The 16,460-nt window shown below is 41.2% G+C and overlaps 1 protein-coding gene across 1 annotated transcript in view; it reads right to left on the bottom strand.

The window, feature by feature from the left end:
• The window catches only part of LOC113008682 (uncharacterized), a 68,743-nt gene extending 54,053 nt beyond the window's left edge, over positions 1 to 14,690 (bottom strand). The window contains exons 1-3 of the mRNA XM_026146301.2: positions 14,446 to 14,690; positions 9,551 to 9,616; positions 2,953 to 3,139 (exon numbers count right to left, since the gene is read on the bottom strand). Of these exons, the coding sequence (XP_026002086.1) occupies positions 2,953 to 3,139; positions 9,551 to 9,616; positions 14,446 to 14,595 (403 nt within the window). The 5' untranslated portion in view covers positions 14,596 to 14,690. The remainder of the gene's footprint in view (positions 1 to 2,952; positions 3,140 to 9,550; positions 9,617 to 14,445) is intronic.
• Between the last annotated feature and the right edge of the window lie 1,770 nt (positions 14,691 to 16,460).

The raw sequence follows: 16,460 nt of genomic DNA on the forward strand, positions 1-16,460 counted from the left end.
CAACTGCATGTACAGCTGTGTGCAGTATATGTGTACGGTATATCAATAAGAAACACTAAGCAGCGCTTAAAGGTGACAGACTCAAATAAATGACACACAATTTAAATAAGTAAATTAAAAAAAACATATCTGTCAGGTGGAATTAGTGAGTACACCCCTACCGCTTTCACAGTTTAAAATCTCAGACCATCCTGTCGTGGTCCTTGGTGTATTCCAATTTACTATTATGTATTTTTCCCATCCATCGCCCTTCTTTTGCTTATTTGGGAACCAGATGCACAAACCACCCCAACTAGCTCCTTTTGATGTGGAAGAGTAGCGGCTTTAGACTGTTTTTTTTTTTTTGTTTTTTTTAATTTTGGTTGTAATCTTTGAATTTTGATGTTTGTGTGATAAGTTTATAGCTTTCAGAGTTTTCTTTACTTTCTTCTCAAGTATGAGTATAGAGTTTAACTTGAAACACAAACCCGGCCATTCCTAATGATAATAGAGAATTACTAACACGTTACAAAATGCTACAAATGAAGAGATCGGCTCACAGCAAAACGGATGGTGAGCAACAGGATGAATCGTCCTGTTGCTGACTATTTTGTCTCAGCAGCACATTGGCTCAGACAAAACAGGAACATGTTGTCATGTCAGTTTGGCCAGCCGTAGCTTTAGGTTCAACCAAAGAGACATGAGCCCACTCCTGAAGAGCTTCTGTGACTCTGTGGTGGCGTCAGCGATCTTTTACGTTGTGGTCTGCTGGGACAGCAGCATCTCTGCTGGGGATGAACAGGCTGATCCGGAGGGCCAATATATTGGATTTTTATTTCTTTTTCTGATGCAACATGTGCAATTTTGACATACTATTTTATTTCGTTCTATTTTGTTTTATTCTATTGTATTTCTTAATTTTTGCTCCTTTCAACTTTGTACTGTCCACTTTCTGCTATGACCAACCAAATTTCCCACTTGTGGGACTAATAAAGGGTCATCTTATCTTATCTTATCTCATCTTATCTTATCTTATCTTATCTTATCACACAGAAACCCCTCTAAAAAACAACTGGCTTCATTTTCTACATATTTTCAATAATCATACAATACAATCAAACATATATTTACACATATACAAATATCTCTACAACACAAATGCTATAATCAATTGCACATATTTAGAAATACCTTGACTAAACTCCACTAACCTGTCAGCTCTCAAGCAGCTGCTAACAACAAAGAAAAAGCAAGAACCTAAATTCAGACACAGAATTTACAAGACAAATAATTATAAGTTTTGAAAAGTTCTGATTCTTTCGAACAGAGGTAGGTCCATCTTTAATCCTTCATCTTCCATAATCTGTCAACTAAACTCCATAAAGACACAATAAATGTGTCTGCCTTTTCATTTAGCTTAATAATTAATCTGGTTTACAAAAAAAAAAGGATTAAAAAGAAGTCTTAACAGTTGACCTTTAACTAAACCAAACTTTTCTTTAATTAATATCATAATTAAAAAAAATAAAGCTCTAGACAGTCAGTGAATTTCAGTGTTACTATCTTAGCTGAACAGCAGCTCTGAACAGAGTAACACTAATATCACAAAACGTCACCCAGTCCATTAAAATGCAAATGATGTGTAAAAATCTGTGACATATATGAGCTGAACTTTGATCTCTGATGTGAGGTTTGATCCCCGATCCCCCGCTAAGCCCGAATATGGATGTTATGTTTGAAATCTTCATTTTTAAGTACAGAGACGTAGTGAATACACAAGACTGGAAGTAAACATAAATTCTCTCTTGTATAAGGGCTAAAGTAGTAAAATGAACTTGTGTAAGTAAAACTGTTAATGGGGAATGAAAACGAACACAGCAAATCACAGAAAACACAAAAAACAAGATTCGCTTGTTTTAACCAACAAACAAGATGATTTAAAGACATTCGATATACAAAATAAACTAAATGAGGCGGTTTTGTGAACTTTGTGGCATCGGATAAATTACTATGTTTCACTGTGACACTTAATATCCACAAAATGTGTTTTAATGCCCACATTCAGTCCAAACCTGAACCCACTTCCTTTCTCTTCCTACCACAGCTATTATCCCCTCTCTCCGGCTCTTCTTTCCACATTTCCTTTCATAGCTCCAAGATTCTCTTCCACAAACTTCAAATCCATACAACACCGCCCATTTCCTCTCACTCCTCCTTTTTTTTTGTTGACTGCTGTGAGGGTGTGTGTGTAGTAGTAGTAGTGGTGGTGGTGGTGGCGCTGCAGGGGTGGAGGGTGTCAGACAATCTGCTCTTGTTTCCTGGGGGTCTGTCGCCAAGAGGAGTCAGCACAGGGGGATAAAGAGAACGCGCTGGAAAGCACATTTCTGCACTGCCTCCTCTTACAATGCCCTGCCATTCCCATCTGTTACACACACACACACACACGTGCACATGAACTGGTGTGTACGTGCGTGTGTTGATGTGCATATGAATGACATGTGTCAGAGTGCAAAGCCATGGCATTGGGCGCAGCACGTTTCTTCAGAGAGGAGGGTTAAAGACGATTGTGAGGGAGCCGACCACCATATGGCAGAATAATTAGTATTAGACCCCGATCCTAAGAAATGCCCCCTCCTCTGCTGTACACACACATTCACACACATTCAGCTGAGCATTCTGGGAGTGGTGCCCTGCTGAGGTGTGTGGTGGGAGAAATGCCTTCACATCAGAGGCTGGGCTCTGAAAGGAGCGGTAGGTCTCCCAGCACCAGGCTTTTCACTCCAGGAGACCACCAGAAGGGCGGCGCTGTGGGTACGTCCTCGCTAGAGAGGATAGATTTGGAGTTAAGCAAACACAACTACACACACAGCTAACGACAAGCTTGATGGCTGCTAGCTTTTGCTACTGAGCAGGCCTGTGGAGATAAAGGAGTCAGCAGTGAAAGGTCCAGATGTTTCATTAATAACCCCTCACCCTGAAGCATTTGGCTCTTTGGGGCAGTGGAAGCGTGTGTGTTCTGGACCTTTCCGTGAGAAGAAGGACGCTGCTGTGTGAACTTGGAGCTCCGGTAATAGGGAGGGCAGAAGTCTTTAGGACGAGCCTTCATGTGAGACAGGAAGCGTGGACACAGAGAGGTGCAGAAAGCTGGACGACCGTGGGCCTGCAGGAGGAAACAAAACAAACAAACAAAAAAAACCATTTGAAATGCTCTTATTCTTAAAATAAATGTAAAAACAGAATAAATAAAGTGAAAAATCAACTCTATCTGTAAGTGAATTTTGAAGATTAGGTAAATGGAGAACCAACAAATAAAAAAATAAAGCAAAAAGATACAACAACAATGTAAAATAACTGTAATTTCTTAAAGTATATTGAATGATGTAAATACATCCTATTGAATAAAAATAATAAAAGTAATAAAATATAATAAAAAATAAAAATAAACTAAAAAAATGATACATGTAAACAACATAAATACTAAAAAAGAGGGGAAAATGCTTACAACATTAAGCACTCAACACAATAAAAAGCACATTACAGATCATTAAAAAATGACTAAAACAAAAAATGTTATATTATTTGATCAAATTAAAATCAAATCAAATTAACTAAATAAAGGCGGCTATTTAAAAGCACATAGTAACTACATAACAAATTAAAAAACTACTTAAACTTATTTGGAAAATAAAAAAATATACTAATTCAAATAAAATGAACTAATATCTAAACATTGTGTAAAAGCATAAATAACATGATTAAAAAATAATTTTGAGGAAATAATAAATAAAATTAAAAGATTAAAAAAGAAAAGAAAATAGACAAAAAATTGATTACATTTCAAAAATATTAAACATAACTTTAAAAGAAAATACCCATCATATTTAAATATATAACCTCATTGAAAAACATAAGTGATTATATTTATTAAAAACATATATTTGTATATTAATAATCTAATAAGGTACCAATTTATAAAAAGGTTGAAAACATATGCACAAAAATTCTGATTTAATAAATAAAATAATATTTTCCTTCAACTTTATTTGGTACAACAACTGTTATTTGTCACTAAACTAGCAGCAAATGTATCAGTATACAAACTTTAAGCTGTTACAAAATAAAAGCCTGAAAGAGAAAACCTGCTGTAGGGTGTGCTGTATATGGAGATGGGGAGATTCAAATGATGCATGGTACCACCACTGCCCCCTTGTGTTGACAAAACAGATCAGCACACAAAGCAACTCCTGCTTCCTCCTCTTTACCCAGCTCCTTCATGACAAGAGGAGGCAGAAAATTATGGCGAGGGTGATAAAACTCTAGAGTAAACTGTTAGGGAGACACAGGAGATAAAAGCCGGTCAATATTGAAGGAGGGACGGCATGCCAACCACAGAAATCCAAGCCCAGCATACAGCCTTGGTGCCAGTGAGTCATTCAGTCGCTCTCCGGCCCTCAGAGAGCAAACAGTCGTAATAAATGGCCCGTGGACGCAGGGTTTTTATTTGACTTGGATTTCAGCTCCTTCTGCAACAAAGTGCAGCTCCTTACTCTTTTATTATAGAATAAAAATAGTAAATGTACAGATCCAACATCTGTCTGAAAACAATAGCTCACACAGAAAGAGAAAGAGGGTGAAAGGTGGGGGCACTGTCTGTGACTCACACAGGGAGGATCAGCTTTTTAAATCCCTTTCTCTCAGATGCACAGGCTTTAAAGATTTACATTCTTGTGATGTAAAGAAGGCGAAGTGAGGTAGAAATGGCAGGACAAGAGGTGGCGATGGGGGCTGCTCTCCTCCACACTGCTTTTCCACCCTTTTGGCCTCCTTAATACCTGAAACTCAGGCCCTCAAAAGGCTGCGGAGGGCTTTCTTTGTAGGGCTGGTGTCATCAGGCTTGTGGCCTTCTGTGGGACAGGTCGGGGCATGAATATCAATGTAAGTCTACACCACTGCAGTCCACTCAAAAACTATATTAATGCAGCCAAATCTTCAAAAACACTTCTATTTAAATCCTACCTCATCACACCAATGCAGGAAGTCTAAATACTCAGTCCTCTACTTCATTAGTTATCTATGGACTGAATTTATATGATGGACTAAGGTCTTTCTACAACTTCCTGATGTCTTATCCTTATAATGACACCCACTGGTTTGTTGACATTTTCACCAAGGTAAATGTGTTAATGGAGTGCTACGTTATGTGATAATGCTAACTATCATTACTGGTTAGTCACACAGCAGGTAGGTTTCACTGTGGGTCAGCTGAATGAACTTGAATGATGGGATGAGCATCTGTAAAACATGGTGGAGTCTCAGTCATGGTTTGGGGCAGCATTAACCCAGAATCACATCAAGGATCCATCCAACGCATCTGGAAAAAAACATCCTAATGGCAAAAGCTTCATTATTCAGCATGACAGTGAGCCAAAACACACGGTATGCAGTAAAGGCATACCTGGATAGAAGAATTGGAGCAGTATCAGGCATGGATTGGCCTCCCCAGAGCCTCAACCTCAATGTTATTGAAGCAGTGTGAGATCATCTAAAGCATAGGTGTCAAACTCTGGCCTAATTACATTAATTACACTAATAGTAATTTACCAAATTACTATTAGAGCTGGCCTACTGGTATTATACAGCTAATATATATATTGTTTAGTATTAAGCTTTGCTTGTTCCATATTCAGTTTTCCAGCAAAACTTATTTGAGTCCATAAGAAGAGATTCATTCTTAAATCTGGAGGAAGATTTTTTTTCAATAAATATTAATGTTAGCCCACCATCTTTCTCATTGTCCACAGCTCTGTTGGGGCTGTGGACAATGAGAAACAACATTGGAACAAATGTTAGCGACTTTGTTCCAGTTTTGAATTTTGGCCCACTGTGCATTTGAGTTTGACACCCCTGATCTAAAGGCACCCAACATCCAGAGCTCTGAGTGTCCTTTAAGAAGCTTGAGAACTATTCCTGAGGACTACCTAAAGAAATTCCAAGAAAACTGCCTAAGTTAGTTCAGGCTGTGTTGAAAAATAAAGGTGGTCATACCAAATATTGACTTTCAAGCTTGTTAGAATAGTTCAACTCTGCACCTGTTTCCCATTTTCCAAAATATAAAGAAATGAATAATGACTCAAGACTTGTGGACAGCATTATATGATTTATGGTATTTAATATTTGGCTTATAGGTTCCCTGTCCCATGTCACAGAGGAAGGCATTTCCAGCAGTGACAGTAGGTAGGACTGTAGTTTTTGCAGATGCCCATAACACTTGTGTGGGCTCCATCAGGGGCCCTACAGGCCCCCAGGAAACAGGCTAACCTCCTGGCGTCAGGCAACCCACACGCTGTCCTCACACAGCCAGAGCTGGCTAATGTCATTACGGGCCTGTTTGCGGTCAACAGCTACATGATTGAGATGTACAAGTAGCGCTTCTAGATGAATGTAGGAAGTCTATTAGTTAGTCAGAGTCCCAGATGGCCTGCAGAGGACAGCCTTGCGTGTGCTCCTTCACCCCCCCCCCCCCACCACCACCACCTCTAAACACACACACGCACACACACATATGTACACAGCATACAAGCATACATAAGCAGTTGTGCAGACACACATCCATGCACACACTTAATTATGCTGCCTCTGAGTGAACCCTCTGACAGGCGGACGACTACGAGCAAAGACAGAAGTGTGTCTATGTCCCAGCGTCTGCAGGAACAGAGAATTCTTCACAGAGCTGAAGCACAAGAAAGCCAGGCTTAGGCCCTAACAAGGTTAAACCCCTGAAAAAGAGTGACTTTTTAAATCATGGAGATTTGTGTTTCTGCGGGGTGTAATTAGCTTTGCTATGGGGGAGGAGGGGAGAGGGTCGGGACTCTGGCAAGGGGGCCGGCGAGAGGCAAAGTGAGGGACGACGACAGTGGGGCACATTGTGGAGTCCGGCGGATTCTGGGGAGTAAATCTGATTATCAGCTCGTGTCAGAAGCCAGACTCAGATGCAGCTTAGCATTCAGAGCAACTTTCTACTTTCGATGGTGAGACAATGACCCTGATTTACGGGCCCACGCAGCCCCAGAGGGTCCGGCAGCTTTTACCCCGAAAACGCACAGATCCCAAAACAACTCAGCACAGCAAGGATGTGACGATACTGCCGCACAGTTTGTGCTCAGAGTCCTCTAAGGCCCTTGAAGTTCACGTATAACTGAACAAAAGTTTTGGAACCATTTTTTACATCAGGGATTTATTAATTGGTTTTTCCTTCCTCTGATGTACAGTCACCAAAATGACTTAACACAGAGTAATTATTGATGAACGGTGATATGAACATTAATAGTAGTAGTATTTCCTCATAACCTTCTTTTATCTGTCTATGTTTACAACCTTTAATATTACAATAATGGACTTTACAGAGTTTGGGGAAAAATTTATTAACAGCATGTGCCTCAAAGTTTAGTAAATGACTCCATTAATACTTCCTTTATGGCCATGTGCTGACACAACTCCGACATTTTGGTGAAATTGTTTGGAAGCAGGTGTTGTTGAACTAATAAAGTTTCAGATGAACTAAATATGGTAAATTCTTTCTAACAATATTGCTCCTAAACTAAAAAACAAACAAACATACCACATTTTTATGTAAAAACCCTGTTATATATGAGTGCTCTGCCTCCATGTTTGGGCACCTGTGCAGCCCGACCTGCATCTCGTATCCTGGGTGAGAGTAGAGGAGCATCAATGTCTGGGTCAACAGCCTCTCTGTCTCTCTGCTTAGCTACCCTTGTTGTAAAAGTTGTCCCCCTGTATGACAGCGGGCAGTTGTTACCATCACAATGCCCTCATGATTTATTAGATATAACCAGAGCGGGCGCAGGAGATTGGAGAATGGCAGTGGGTGATGCCAGGCCTGATGAACTCTGTGAATGCAGAAGCGGTGAAAGCGGTTGAGGATGTAAATGAGGCTGTAAGGACCAGCGGGCCCCTTTGTCCGACGACTTTACTTGTTTGTTTAACCAGAGGCCGAGACAGGAAGCCAGCCCACACAACTGTGCTGTCCCCATGGCAACTCCACTGTTAATTGCGGCACATCCACTCCCGGACGCTTTTCAGCAGAGGGGAGAGGTGGGGAATCGTGAGTGTTGAAGAGAAAGAAGATGAAGAAGAAGAAGAATATGTGTGTGTGTGTGTGTTTTATGTTGCTTGTTAGAGGAAAAGCAAGGGTTCAAATTATAAAAAGCTTTCAGGAATTTGAAAAAAATTTAAATTGCCCTGTTCTCTGAGTGAAAACAGAGCTAAAACTTTAACATTTATTTGCTGATTTCATCCTTAAATGGATGATCCTCCATGCTCCATGTCGAATACCCCTTATGTCAGAGGCATACTCATTAACAGCCTTTGGTATCTGGACCAAAGTATAGATTCTGGATCCTGTACATTAACTTGCAATATATTTTTGTCGCTGAACAACACTTTTCATCTGATCTGTCTCAGATGTCACGATTCGTGTCTTTGTACAAACATTGAATACTGAACCATGACTTGGTTTGAGTGAGCCATCACTTTGGTGCTGACAGTTGGTTGCAAGCAGACATTGCTGACTCTGGTTGCCAAGAACCCTTCTAAATCTATTCACTACCTTTGCTTTGAAGTTAAGAAATCTTGAGTCCTAGCATCTATTTCACTGGAAGTTCCTGAATGTCACTGATTTTCTGAGGACTCTGGCTGCCACCTCACCACCGTCTGGACGCCCCATTAGGCAGAGAAAAGCCATGGTGCATCACGATGGTGCATCCCTGCGTTGCCTGAGCAAAATACGTGATGCAGACATGAAATATACTTCCTGTTATGCTATGACACATTAGATTCTGCTGTGAGCCATGGCAAAACCTACCCTTTTAACATTTTCTACGACTCCAACGACTTATCTTATATCTTTTAGGGCACCTGTAGTTAATTTGTTCTGGTCCGAATCAGTTGATGAGTTTGTAAACTTGCCGCTTTTCACCATGATTTGGATTCTTTTCACACAGAGAAAAATCCAAGTGAACCAAAATGTATCAGCACAAACCACGTCACAATGTTTAATCCGCTCAGATGTGTAATAACAGAGGATAAAAAACAGAAAGAAGATGCTGTGTTCTGAACTGTTGGAGAATGGAGACTTTATGTTCGTTTCATGGCTAGTTGCTAGCCTGTACAGACTTTTGTGCATCCATTGTTCCATACAAAGCATACAGGAAGTTTCTTAGCTCAAACTTGTAATGTACACCTGGTACTATGATCATATCGGTGTCAGATCATGTTGAAAACAAGTGCGATTACTGTGTTCACATCTGCATAAACGAACTGCTCCAAGGAGGGGAAATGAAGTTTGATTTAAATGGATTAAACAATTCAGGGGTTGAAACACCCTTAATCTAGTCTCACAAGAGCGCACTTATAAACAGGAGGTATTCATGATTTTATGGCAAGTTTGGAAAGCTAGAAGGATCACTTGTACAATCTCACAAAAACAACAGGTAAGAATACCAAAATCTGTTCAGGTTCTTTGTGGCTACGAAGTGTAAAATTGGGCACTCACAGTGTAGTGGCAGACTCCTCTGTCCCACAGGATAGCCTTGCTGACAAAAGAGACATAAATGGGTCTCTGCAAGAAAAAGAAAATAAGTCACATTTAACAGTATTGATTGCAGAAAGACGGCTTATTTAAGTACAGATCTATCAGATTGAGATTGATCAGTTGAAAGAGTTGAAATGCTTTTAACTCCACAGGCCTTGGGACTGAGAACAATGACTGAAGCATTTGAAAACACATAATGCCACACAGGGAGTGGGCTCTCTGGAGATATTTAAACCCCCTCTGTCTTGATTATTGAGCTGCTGTGAAACACCTCCAGGAGAAGCTGAGGACTCTGTGATGAAGTCTTCTCTCCCACACAACCAGCTTTCCAACATCTGCTCAGTGTACAGAACGTCTGCTCCTCATTTCTTCGAACATAAAGCTTCCTTGGGACAGTACGGTGGTCCTGTGGTCCCGATGTGTCGGTTTGACCCATGGAGCAAGAGGCACTGTGTTAACTCATCAATCACCCGGAGACACAACACCAGCCAATTCCCAGCAGCTCATCCATCTCTCTTTGCAGCTCCTGGCAGCTCCCAGAAGCACTGAGTCAGCTCCAGAGTTGATCCACTGCAGGGAGCAGGAGAGCAGACCCTCCCAGGATTCACCCTTCATTCATGGGCTGTAACCCCAGACCAGAGTAGGTTACATGGGGCAAGAGTGGCACACGGAGGAGGAAGACAATGGAGGTTGATGCGTGCTTCCATTTCCTCTGCTGCGGAGCTCTCAAACAGCTTCAGTGCCACCATGAGAGGCTAGAGGGCAGCGTCAGGTCTGGCCCATTTTACCTCCTTTGTCTACCTACCTGTTGTATGCAACAAAGCACATTATGTATGATTACACACATTATGCCAGAAATACCTCACGAGCTCTTCGTCCTTAATAGACGCCTTAATTGCTGCCAAATAATGAACGGACGTGGAAAAACAACCGTTTTTTTCAGTAAATCACGGCACTTGTGGCCCAGTGACCTCATTGTCGCTAATTACGTTGAATGTGAAATCAAGTACATCATTTTCAGACAGCAGAGGATGGAGTGGCTGGGGGCTGGGGTGGCCTGTGATTAAAATGTAGAGAAATCAAATGAGCCGAAAGAGAAAACTGGGCAAAACAAAAAAGAGGCTGCAGTCACATAGCAGAAAAAAACATCGTGTTCAGTTTTTATTATTCAATAAATGCAATTAGAAAAAGATTTTAATTTCGGAATTGTTAGTTTTTAAAAAAAATATGCGTCTCATTATGGATTTAACATTTTTTGGCAACGCTATGTCTGGATATGAACAGTGCTTGGAGGGTTTGTGATATAAGCCTAACTACAAAGCTGTGGTTAGACTAATGAACACATGAGAATAGGGAAAATGCAGTAAGAGGGTTAATTTGTTGAGAGTCCCCAGCAGGAAGAGACAAATGCTATCAGATGACACCTCTGAGATGAAGCCATCCACAACATGGGGTTAGTCATTAATATGTTGCTGTGTGGTTCGGATTAACCACTGTGAAAAAGTCCTGATCCTAAGCTCGGCCTGAGAGTGTCATTTAAAGGGTATGTGAGAGGTGGAATAATTTGCAGACACAAATGATTATACGGAAGTAAAACTTGACACAGAGAGTAACACTCACCAAAACTAAACAGGAAGACAGACACAACTGAACAGGAACAAGAAAGACATAAAGACCTGCACAAAGACGAGGCTGAAGGAACAGAATGGGAATGCTAAAGGGAACCAATAAACCTAGAGTCACCTTTAACTAAACTAAGATCTAGAGAAAATAAGGAAACATTACAAAGCACCAGAAAATAACAAAACTCGCGAGCACAAGGAAATGCAAAATAACCCTATAACAGAAACTATGAAATGATAGAGAACATGAACTTCAGCACTTCTCAAAATCCAAAAGGAAACAATGAACTAACAGAGAACACAAAATGAAAGGTGATTCTTCTCTGAAGCCCATGTCCCTTGAAAGGCTCATTAAATCCTGCTATCCTGGTATATAAATGAGCTGTTAGTTAAATGTGCATTTGTCACATAAAGAAAACTTAATGTCAATTATAAATGTCAAAATAATGATCATACTAAAGTTGACTATTAGGCTTTTCCTCATGATCATATACTGTTTCAGTGTTCAGTCCAAATATTGGAAAACCAATCCTAGCAAGAGAGGAGCGGAGGCGCTGCACCAAACCCTCAGCAAGATAAAGAAGCTTCTTTTTTTAACTGTGAGTCATGTAAAGCTGCTCTAGCCAACAATAAAAATATGGATATCTCATTTAAGGATAACCCCTCACTCTGATATCATAATTAATGTTTTCTGCTGCCAGGTAAAAAAAATCAAGCCTGGCCAAGAAAGGCAAATGTCATCAGATTACTGTTGCAAGTCTGAGGTAAAGACTACTTTACAAATTTACAGATAAAAGTTATGAATTTACATTTACTCAGCATTTTATCTTATAGCTCCATAAATCACTTTTTTTAACATCTCTGACGTGTGTTTTCCTGAAAGGTTTAAAAATTTCTGGAAATCACTTCCCAAACTCATCGATGAAAACATTTAGTCTTCATGTTATTCATTCCAAACAAAGAAGCAAACTCGTGACAAAAGAAAAAAAAGAAAGCCAGTGGTCTATTAGCTCAAACAGAATTTCATTACTCGCGGTCCTCGCTCTGCCTTTGATGTCACCGTTTGACCCATCATCACATAATCCCAACAGAGGGTTTGTCTAAAGTGATTGCTGCTCCTCTTTTCCTTGTTCAGTTCAGATGATGAGATTAGGGAGATTCCTGGCAGATGGGATTTCCACTGTGCGTGTGTCGACGCTCCACCTCACGGCACTTCCTGTCAGAACTGCTGAGCGTAGGGTGGCGTGGGCTGGCAAGTGGACAGGAAGTGTTGTGCTGTCGGTCTGAGCCAGCAGGGGGAAATATGGTCAAATATGGTTTGTCTTATCAATAATGAGTAGGTGGAAGCGGTTAGATCAAATTACCAATTTAGAACTAATCACCAAAGTGGTGGCTGGTATTTGCTTTATCCCCTCTCCCACTCTGCTTTGTCCTCTCTCTGGTGGTTCCTGTCGCCATCTGTCTGTCTTTCTCAGGGGAGCTCTTCCTTTTCTCCCCAGCACCACACTGGATGTTTTATTAACTCTGTTTTACCTGATTACACCCCGTCTGCGAGTCATTGTGCATTAATAGGCATTTAATCAGCATTTAATTCAGAGAGCAGGAATCGAACAGTGAGCTGGGCGCTCGTGAGGTCAGCACCAAGGACACAAATTACCCAGAACAATGCAGGTAGCTTACGGAAGTAAACAAGCTGCCATTAGGGTGGTGGTACATGTGCAAACCTTAGAATAAAAATCAGACTAAAGGTTTCTGGCACAATTTCTAGTAATATATTGGAAGTGTTGAAGGGTATTTTTCATGACAATCGTTTTTTTTACAAATGCAGAAATACTTTATGGTGTCAAGCTTTCAGTTTGGTATCAGTCTTTTCTTTTTCACACAGATTGCTAAAGCATGACTGGTCAATAACTTGAAGGCTACAAGTGGATGTCCAGATGAACAGAATCCACCTTTTGGCAGAAAGCTTCCAGTACAAAAAGTCTTGTCATATACAGATTCTGTATATTCATATTGAGTAATAGGAAAAAGAAAGTAGGCTTTAGGGATCAGGGCATGATAAAAAAAAAAATCTGGTCCTCAGCAGGCCTTATAATTAATTAAATACACCCTCAAATGAGTATAAATCTAAGTATACCCTAACTGCTTCCACTGGAATAATCTGATCTGAATAACTGATCATCAGCAAGTGTGAGCACCTCACATTTTGGCAGTTTTCCGGTGTGCGTTAACACAATATCAAGGAGACATCAGCAATGCTCTTAGGGAACTGTTGCTGCCCATTATGAATAATTGGGAAAGGTTATAAAGTCATTTAAAAACAATCTGAAGTCCATCATTCTTCAATGAAAAAGATTATTCACAAGTGGAAAACATGACAGTTTCCAATCTATTCAGGAAATTCACCCCAGGCTTAGAGCCTGAGTAACGCTGAGCACTGAGACAAAAGAGCTGCACAGTCCCTAAACTTAAAAAGCACACTCGAGGAACTCGACAAAGCAACACAACGGACGAGGCGATCCAGTCTAGAAGACAATCAAGTTAACGGCTGAGCTATCAATGCAAACAAAAGGCGAGAGTGACCACCTCAGCATGGCTTTGGCCAGGTTAGAGCCAGAGATAGAAAAGACGAGCAGCACACTGAAAGAGAAAGAGCCCGGGGTCAGCTATAATGAGCTGTGAATGTGAGCATCTGACCAATCCTGTTTAATGGACTTCATCCCTGGAAAGGTTTCTGTCCTGCCCTGCACCGGTGTTTTCGTGTGTTCACTTAGGGTCTGGGTCAGGAGGCTGAGAGGACTCTGTGACCCTGAAATGAGCTCTCGAAGTCAGCGGAGACCCCTGCTGATAGGACAGACCTCCTTTTATACTTTAATCTGCCAGCACGAGGGATCAATATGGTGACTATTGGTGTCAGGATTGTGTGCAGGAGTAAGTGGTCGAGCCATTTTAGACGTATCACGGGGGGTTGGCGCACCATGACAAAAGCACAGCCCGCTGCCACCACTGGCCACAATGACCGGTGGGACACTGGCACACCAGCAGCTAACCTACTTAACATTCATTAGTGTCAGAGAGGTGGACAGATGTGCCGGGTGTTACGGATCTTCCCTCTCATGTTCTCGCCATGGGGCTCATTCAGCAGCATTTGACGTGTCTTTCATTTGGGATTTCAGAGTTGTGGGCGGTGGCGGCAGTAGGCCACTACTGCTGGGTGGGCATGCATGGACTCACCCCATTGGAGCCATCAGCCGGCCAGGTGCTCGTGCAGACAGGATGCCTGGGCAGAACCAGTGGCCTCAGTGGATGCTTGAAATCCCGATTTCTGGAAGGTCTAATTTCCCAGCGAGCCTCCGAAACTTCTCTTCTCTCCACAGCAGACATGTCCAGGGAACTCTAGGCTTTCAGTTTACTCATTTTCTCTTTAAAAGGAGCCTGAAAACGTCTCCACTCGCCCAGAAGGTGTTTTATGCGTTTACACTTTGCAGTCAGAGCCTCTCTCTGTGGGAGGCTGAAAAAATGCAGCCTATTCAAATAGCTTATGGCTGTTAATAATTACCATCCAGCTAAACTAGTGCAACTCTCTCAGGCATGCTTCCTTGGTGAACACAATAACAGAGACACTGGGCACAAAGAGGCTATCTCCCTTCTCAGCTCACTACAAATTTTCAGGCAAATAATGTGACACAAAAACAGGCCTACAATAAACCAAAGCTTTCAATTAGGAAGTGAACAGCACTATAGCTGCACACACTGACAGAGGCCAGAGCAGAAACCAGGACCAGCTGGACAGAGAGGCAGCTTTTCAGTCCGACTCCAGACACAACACGGATCAGGTTCTGGGCTGCTACAAAGCAGCATAAATCTCCTGGCCTTAATTGCATTACAGGGCATATAGTGGAAAGCACTGTGGAAACAATGGACCCTATCAATTCCACAAATAAGAGTTCACCAGTGTGTGTGTGTGTGTGTGTGTGTGTGTGTTTGTAAGCCCGGAACAGCCTTCTATCTGTATTTGCAATCAAAGCTCATTATGTAGAGTGCGTCTTGTGCTTCGGGCTTTTCATCTTCAGGTTTGTTGTGCAGGAAAATCCTAGTAAACAATTTCTTGGTGTAATATTAACAAGGGGAGGTGGCCAAGGGAGAAGTAGTGAGTGTTTTCCATGGTGACCGGACCAAACATTTACAATAGTGACACCATCAGCCACCTCTGCACAACCAGTTTCTGCTGAAATAAAATAAATAAGTACGTAAAAAGAACAGCTTTTGCACCTGTTTTAGTTCCTCATTTTGTGACATTTGTTCTTTCATTCAGGGACTAAAATGAGTGCTTTATTTAAATGCTTTCAGAATAAGGATTTTGCTGTAACATAGTCTGAGCACAACTTGTAACATGAGCTAAAGCTTCTTGAGACCGTCTGAGATCAAGACCTCTCCTTTACATTTCCCTTCATAAAGCAACGCCTCCCTGAGATCCCTCTCTGTTCAGCCCTGTGGGGAACCTGCAGTGCACTTTGGGTAATCCACATCCCACAATACCAGCTGCTAAGACACCGTAATAAAATTACTCGTGTCAGAGGAAGCTGTAAGTATTTTTGTGGAATGTGTGGCTTTTCTACTAAAAGAAACTGCACATAAAACTGGTATTCTCGTGATCTGCTGTTTCATCTCTTTTCTCTCCTACAGACTTTATACAAGATGTTTTTATGTATAATTCAATGGTGAATATGATAATCAGTTATGTAAAACTACTTGTCCACTACTGAAAATGTAAATATTCTTCCATTCATCATTCTGGCCCACTTGAAAATTCTTTGCAGTATTGTTTGAATTCAGCCACATTAGAGGGTTTTCAAACATGAACGGCCTGTTTGAGGTCATGCCAAAAGATCTTGATCTGACTTAAGTCCATTCCTTGACTAGGCCACTCCAAAACCTTTGGGTTTTTTGAGACATTCACCAGTGGACTTGCTGGTGTTTTTCAGATCGTTGTTCTGGTAGATAACCAAAGCTTAATGGCATGAACTCGTGGTCGGCTGTTCACCTTAAGAATTTTCTTGTTGAGAGCAGAATTCATGGTTTCATCAATTACAGCAAGTCGTCCTAAAGCAGCAAAGCAAAAAGTTCAGCTTTTGTCTCATCAGTCCATAGACTATGTTTTTGGCAAAACTGGGACAAGCCTTTATGTTCCTTTTGCTTAGCAGTGGTTTTCGTCATGGATCGCATTTTGCAGAGTGTCTTTCTTATTG

Source organism: Astatotilapia calliptera, chromosome 17, assembly GCF_964374335.1.
Source record: "Astatotilapia calliptera chromosome 17, fAstCal68.1, whole genome shotgun sequence".
NCBI classification, from domain to species: domain Eukaryota; kingdom Metazoa; phylum Chordata; class Actinopteri; order Cichliformes; family Cichlidae; genus Astatotilapia; species Astatotilapia calliptera.